At 44.4% G+C, this 7,113-nt stretch overlaps 1 protein-coding gene across 1 annotated transcript; it reads right to left on the reverse strand.

The window, feature by feature from the left end:
- Positions 1 to 629: 629 nt before the first annotated feature.
- Positions 630 to 5,303, reverse strand: LOC103508775 (Meckel syndrome type 1 protein). Its single transcript, XM_026823277.1, has 5 exons — positions 5,032 to 5,303; positions 4,094 to 4,250; positions 3,191 to 3,334; positions 2,169 to 2,419; positions 630 to 1,586 (listed from the first exon to the last, which is right to left on the reverse strand). Exons 1-5 carry the CDS (start codon positions 5,044 to 5,046, stop codon positions 1,329 to 1,331), a joined length of 825 nt encoding a protein of 274 aa, XP_026679078.1. The 5' UTR covers positions 5,047 to 5,303; the 3' UTR covers positions 630 to 1,328.
- Between the last annotated feature and the right edge of the window lie 1,810 nt (positions 5,304 to 7,113).

Raw genomic sequence — 7,113 nt, forward strand, 5'->3', positions numbered from 1 at the left:
GCCTGATCCACAATTCCACAGTCTTGTACTCTTTATCAAACAAAAACGAAGGCGTATTATTTTATCATTTCACTTTTTTTCTTTAATTCCAATAAGGAGATAATGCATTTTCAACTTCAACACGCTGACTGCCAAAGCATATTCCATGGTGTTTACCCACAGAAACTCATGCATTAAAACATCTCCCTTAACACGAGAGACATTCATTCTTTTTAATACTTGGAATTTTTTAATTAAAAAAAAAATAACAATATTTCACTCAGAGGCCTTCTTTCAGATAACCATTGAAAATACATAGGTGGCCTGTGGCAGCAAGTGTGGACGCCCAAAGCGGAATCTCTTTGGTGGAATCATGCTGAATCTAAAAATGTCACATAATGAAATACGGCTTAGGTCATTCTTCCAAATGCGTCCCAATATGTGGGGGCTATTTTCCGGGCATAAAATAGTCTGCAAAAAGCATACGTTATGGTGTTAAAAATATCCTCGGTGTACCATACCGTTCCAAATGGCTATGTCCTTCCCTCCCATGTCAGCCAAGTTGAAGATCAGAAGTGCCTCTCTAGCTTTTACTAGTGCCATACCAAGAGTATAAAATTCATTCAAGTATGAAGCACCCGCAAAAACCAGACAAGCTTTGGTTTATTTCGAAAAAGTATCAATATATGAAAAATAGGAAATTTTAAACAATATTAATCGTGCGAACATGTATGTGTGCAAGAATAGTAATTACTAATTATAGTAATTAATAACTAGAACAATGTCACAATTTTTCAGTCGAAAATCAAAGGAGTAATGGTTTTGCAGGGCACAATTGCTGATTGGCAAAAAAGTTAGAAGAAATTTTATACTTAATACTCGTGTAAAATACGTAAGAAAAGATGAGAAAGAACATCTCAGTTTAAACTCAGTTCAAGTTAAACTAATCGGGTTAATTGCCGGGGCATAATCAGAGTTTAAACTCGGTTTAAGTCCCAGGGAAAATAAAAAAAAAATGAAAAAAATAAACTGTTGGATTAAGCAATCTGATTGGTCAAAATTTTCAGCCAATCAATTTGCTCAATCTAAGAGTCTTGAAATCAGATTTTTTTTGAGGTTGGTAGAGGGAACTGTAACTGCCAAGGTCTTATCGTCCCGAAATCGAAGAGAGTAGGAAGACAGGATAGGAGAAGGCCAACCGTTCCGAGAACGAACATTATCCCATCAGGATAAAATCCGCCCCGGGCGGGAATCGATCCCGCGGCCTAGCGCTTCAAGGCAGACGCGCTACCAACCAAGCTAACCAGGCTGGCTTAAACTTGGATTGCTATCCCGGTTTCGATAGAATTTTACCCATCAGCCTCCCCTGCACTCATAAGCGGGGCTCGCACCAGTAACATCCTCTGGCGGGCACGCTGGAAAGCTTCAATAACACTGTTGATATTATTAAGCAGGGTATTAGCGCTCAGTCTCTCCAGGAGGTAAACCGAAGCGGTTCGGGTCTTGTCGGGTGCCTTCGAGACGTGACTTTGATGCGCGATGTTGAGACAAACGTTTAGCGTACCGGAAGGAACGGTGCGGAATCCGTACTTGCTCAGCGTTGAGTTCTGCAACATAGGAGAGCAACGGGGTCAGCTCTGGATAAGGCCGGTACAGGTGGCTGAGTTCCTGAACCTACCCTTGGGATAAGAGTTTGGAGAGGAATCCTGATCCGATGCTACAACGGGGGTAGCCGTTTTAATTAAACGAAGTGGGTTCTAGATAGGTTTTGATTCGACTATTTTTCTAAACATAAAAGAAAAAGATGTTGAAAACTTATAAGAAAGTAAAATACTCATCCGTGTTGAAATTAATCCAAACTAACCCGCTCTGAATGTTTAACACGAAGCTTAAAGACTGAATTACGGTTTACCTGAGTGACGGGTAACTGTGGTTAACTTTAGGTCGATGACTGAATAACTTAGAGGTTTAATAGCGGGAACCGTAACAGCCAAGTATCGTCCCAAAAGCAAAGAGAGAAGAAAGACAGGATAGGAGAAAGCCAGCCGTTCCGAGATCGAACCTTATCCATTCAGTATAAAATCCGCCCCGGGCGGGAATCGAACCCGCGGTTAGCGCTGGCGCTTACAAGGCAGACGCGTTACCAACCAATCTAACTAGGCTGGCAATGAGGTTCATATTTCACTTACCTGAACACTGCCCGCCGGTTTTCCCACATAGGTCAAGTCGGATATCTGCAACGAAGATCCAATGAAGGCCCGGCATAGTTCATCTAGCGGACTGCGCGGGCCGGGCCTCACACTGGTCAGATGGAGACAGGCCCGGCCCGGGGTGCGGGGCAGGGGGGCCCACGCGTAGCCCTCGTTACGATATCGGCCCCACGAATCGAGCGAGCCGATTTCGAACAGGAGCTGGGGGGTGTACGGGTGACCCCGCGTGTCTGAAAGGGTTAAAAAGATTTTTGGTTGGTTTATAGGTACAAAGTTTTTTTAAGGAGTCGAGTGGATTGGAACACATCACATGCCTTCAGGCACACTCTGTTTGTCAACGGTCTAGGTTTTCCTTGGGATCAATTTAATTCGAAGAAACCATTTACTGATGAAAATTTGTAATGAAACAATAAGTTGAAAAATTCTGTCTGAAAAACTAAGTGAGGTCAATTTTTTTTCTTGTAAGGCGTTTTGACGTGAAGATTTGGCTTGAAATTATGTTTGTAGCAACCTCTAAGATTTAATCTGGAGGTTGGTGGTACGAGTCCAAGTCAGGTCATGAGATTTAGCGTAACGTATTAAGCATATTTTTTTTCGTAATGTATTAAACGAGGAACGACATTTGTGCCAAAAAATATGCCAAACCCAATTAAAATTCCCTTTTTTATTATCATAGAGTGGTCTCTTTCACCCAACCAAAAATAGGGTGGTTCCACTCACCAGAATCCTCTGCTTCCAGACAGGCCAAGTTGAGGCTCAGCTTGAACTCGAACGGGAAAGAAAAGTGAGCCACTCTAAGATTTAATCTGGAGGTTGGTGGTACGAGTCCAAGTCAGGTCATGAGATTTAGCGCAACGTATTAAGCATAATTTTTTTTCGTAATGTATTAAACGAGGAACGACATTTGTGCCAAAAAATATGCCAAACCCAAATAAAATTCCTTTTTTATTATCATAGAGTGGTCTCTTCCACCCAACCAAAAATACGGTGGTTCCACTCACCAGAATCCTCTGCTTCCAGACAGGCCAAGTTGAGGCTCAGCTTGAACTCGAACGGGAAAGAAAAGTGAGCCACCCTGGTTTTGCGACGGAACCGACACTTCTGAGTTACCCCGTATATCTTGTTGGAATCCTCACATGACCAGCCTGGGAAGGGAGAAGAGAAATGGGAAGTTTTATTAAAAAGGGAATGAAGAAAAAAAATTGAGTTTTGAGTTAAAAGGTTTTATGCTAAAGGGGCTGAAGAAAAAAAAAAATCAGTTCTGAGTATTAAAAAAAAAAAAAAGAAAAACAACAAAACAAAGATTTCACTGCCGTTTTAATTTAGTAGCAGTGAAACAACTGCTACATTAGACTCATGTACTCGGTGTCATAGCATTCCCATCCCGTAGTATGCCTCTCATCAGATGGGCGAGAAGAGACACAATACTTCCCATTTAGGTGCTGGGTCAACACAAGAACACCAGAAAGTAACCCGTTGAAATATGAAACATTTGCAATCGAAAAACGAGTGCAAATTTTTGTCGATGGTGGGGATCGAACCCGGGACCTTCTGCATGGCAAGCTAGCGCGTTACCACTGGGGTAACAGTGTCCTCAACTATGTGTAAAACACCTCTAAAAATATGTAAAAAATAGGTCTGATTTCTATCAACGTTGGGACCGTTTCTCATTTTTTTTAAAGAGGTTTGACAGAGGGAACTGTAACTAAGGTCTTATCGTCCCGAAATCGAAGAGAGAAGAAAGACAGGATATGAGAAAGTCAGCCGTTCCGAAAACGAACATTGTTATCAGGATAAAATCCGCCCCGGGCGGGAATCGAAGGGGCCTAGCGCTTACAAGGCAGATGCGCTACAATCTAAGCTAACTAGGCTGGCATCACATAATTTTGGTAACACCTACTTACCTTCGGGTAGATGCACGAAATACTGGACAAACAGATGGTTGTATTCGAATCCCGCGGCCGACACAATTTCCCCCGTAACAAACACACTGTACACACCCTGGCGGGGGATATCGAATGCCCCCTCTAAGGAGATGGGCGGTGGCTTCTTCCACAGCAACTGAAACAGACACAAAGGCGTGTTGATTTATTAGAAATTAGGATCATAATAGTGCTTATTTATACTGCTCGCACAGGACTGAAAAATCCCTTTACTTCAGCAGTAAACTACTGCTATTATTGTGGTCAAATTCTCAAATTATATTGGGGATAAAATTCCATACATCGGCTGGGATTGAACCCACGACCTCCTGTTTACCGGTCGAGTGTCTTGACCACCACTACACCACCAAGGCAAGTTTATAAAAAGTCACCAGCAAATCACGTGCGACGTGCTGCTGACTTTGCCCGGCACCACTCGGGCGGGTGATGTTAGTGTGAGCAGGCAGGTAGCTAGTCGCCGAAAGGCGAGTAAAACCCGCGTCACTAAAAACCTTAGGAGTTAAAGCGAATCGAAATTTAAAACGAGCGGGCATCACGTCGCTCCCCGCCTGGATATCAACTTACCTGCTCCGTAACCATCTCACGCTCCCAGCTCTCCCGGCCCGCCTGAGCTACCACGCTCAGCGCGTATCGAAACTCGATGCGGGCGGCCTTCGCATCGCTCGCCGCCTGGGTGTCGATCTTGTAGGTGTCCGCGGGCCCCGAGCACAGGTCGGGCGTGATGGAGAGCATGACTTTGCCCGGCACCACTCGGGCGGGTGATGTTAGTGTGAGCAGGCAGGTAGCTAGTCGCCGAAAGGCGAGTAAAACCCGCGTCACTAAAAACCTTAGGAGTTAAAGCGAATCGAAATTTAAAACCAGCGGGCATCACGTCGTTCCCCGCCTGGATATCAACTTACCTGCTCCGTAACCATCTCACGCTCCCAGCTCTCCCGGCCCGCCTGAGCTACCACGCTCAGCGCATATCGGAACTCAACCCGGGCGGCCTTCGCATCGCTCGCCGCCTGGGTGTCGATCTTGTAGGTGTCCGCGGGCCCCGAGCACAGGTCGGGCGTGATGGAGAGCACTCGCCGGTCAGGGTCCCAGGCGAGGCTGGCTAGATGATAGTTGGTGCGGGGCGGGGGAGCGGTGCCCGCCCCGCCGGATGTGGAGACGAGGTCTTCTTCGTTACTGGAGAGGGAGGAAACAAAATTAATATTAGTTTAGTGTTTAGAATCTACTCTGAAGCCAAAACCATGGAAATTACACAGTCAATGGTGCATTGTCTTCAACACACCAATCCGTCCAAGATTTTACTAAGAAAATTTCTTTGTGTGAAACATACACATTTGCCTCAGAACGCACTTTTCCCCCGTAACTTTCCCTTCGTTTTTAGAATTTTAGTCCAGCCTAAGCCAGCCTAGTTAGCTTAGTTGGTAGTGCGTCTGCCTTGTAAGCGCTAGGCCGCGGGTTCGATTCCCGCCCGGGGCGGGTTTTATCCTGATGGGATAATGTTCGTTCTCGGAACGGCTGGCTTTCTCCTATCCTGTCTTCCTTCTCTCTTCGATTTCTAGACCTTAGCAGTTACAGTTCCCTCTGTCAAACCTCTTTTTAAAAAAAAGTCCAGCCTAGTTAGCTTGGAGGGTAGCGCATCTTTCTTTTGGTGCTATATGTATTATATTGAAAGTTGACAATCATGGGCAGCTTGGAGAACATCCTGCCTGGTATACTTTTGTTGACTGAGATTTTGGATCCCAGGATGTTCTTGGGCTTCCTCTTTTTCTAAAAAAAAAAAAAATCCAGCCTAGTTAGCTTGGAGGGTAGCGCAGCTTTCTTTTGGTGCTATATGTAGATATTATATTAAAAGTTGACAATCATAATGGCTAATTGAGTCTTGCCAAGTGGGCAGCTTGGAGAAGATCCTGCCTGGTATACTTTTGTTGACTGAGATTTTGGATCCAGGATGTTCTTGGGCTTCCTCTTTTTTTTGTAGGGGGGTTCTCATTTAAGATTTCAAAGTTGGTCGCTCTGGGGGCGCCCCTAGGAGGCCTTCCAAAATTTCAAGTACCTCCCAAAATTCTTTATCATAATCAAGGGCTGTATGCAAAATTTCAGCTTCCCAGGGTGAACAATAAAAAAATTAGAAGGGTGACCTGGGACTTAATGAACAGACTGTATTTCTTTAGCAAGGGAAATTTTTCTCCCATAAGTGTATTTATTTCGCTAAGCTACCTACGGAAGAAAAAATAAATACCAACTAGAAAGCAAACAAGTTACCAACAAGGTACGATTATGTGTAATGTGCAAACTTATCCATCTCATTAGAAGAATTAGATACTTCGTGCTAATTGACGTTTTCGGTTCAGTGTTCGGTAATCGCGTGCTGCTGGCTTTATCCGGTCCCAATCAGGCCATAGGCTTTAGTCCCTACAGACCTAAGGCCAGCCACTCACTATCAGGTAGTCCTGACAGGTACACCTGATCATCTGTTCCGTATCTCAGGTTTACCTGATAGTGTGTGTGCTCATCAGGTATCAGGTAGACCTGACAGGCGGACCTGATCAGGTGTAACTGTCAGGTCTACCTGATAGCGAGTGGCTGGCCTTAGAGTTTAGTCAGTACAGGTCTTGTACAGTGAAGTCAAACCTCTAATCAAACAAACAAACAAACTTACCACAAGTCGCTCCATGATGTTCTTGGATCACAAATGACTGGAGATATAATTCACCAAATGATAGTCACCAGGTCCCTGGACTACATGGGTAGTCACATCATTACGAAGGTAGCTGAAATTTTAGCTGAAGAAAATTAGGTACATAGTTACGTAATTGAATGTCTACTGCGTACATTTGCAATCGAAAAACGAGTGTAAATTTTTGTCGATGGTGGGGATCGAACCCGGGACCTTCTGCATGGCAAGCTAGCGCGTTACCACTGGGGTAACAGTGTCCTCAACTAAGAAGGGAGAAGAGAAATGGAAAGTTTTATTAAAAAGGGAGTGA

This window comes from Diaphorina citri, unplaced genomic scaffold, assembly GCF_000475195.1.
Source record: "Diaphorina citri unplaced genomic scaffold, Diaci psyllid genome assembly version 1.1 scaffold433, whole genome shotgun sequence".
NCBI classification, from domain to species: domain Eukaryota; kingdom Metazoa; phylum Arthropoda; class Insecta; order Hemiptera; family Psyllidae; genus Diaphorina; species Diaphorina citri.

Coding starts and splice junctions, on each gene's coding strand:
- LOC103508775 (XM_026823277.1), bottom strand. Junction 3,335..4,093: donor TTTCGTGCATCTACCCGAAG/GTAAGTAGGTGT, acceptor CTCCCTTCCCAG/GCTGGTCATGTGAGGATTCC. Junction 1,587..2,168: donor AACCGGCGGGCAGTGTTCAG/GTAAGTGAAATA, acceptor CCTATGTTGCAG/AACTCAACGCTGAGCAAGTA.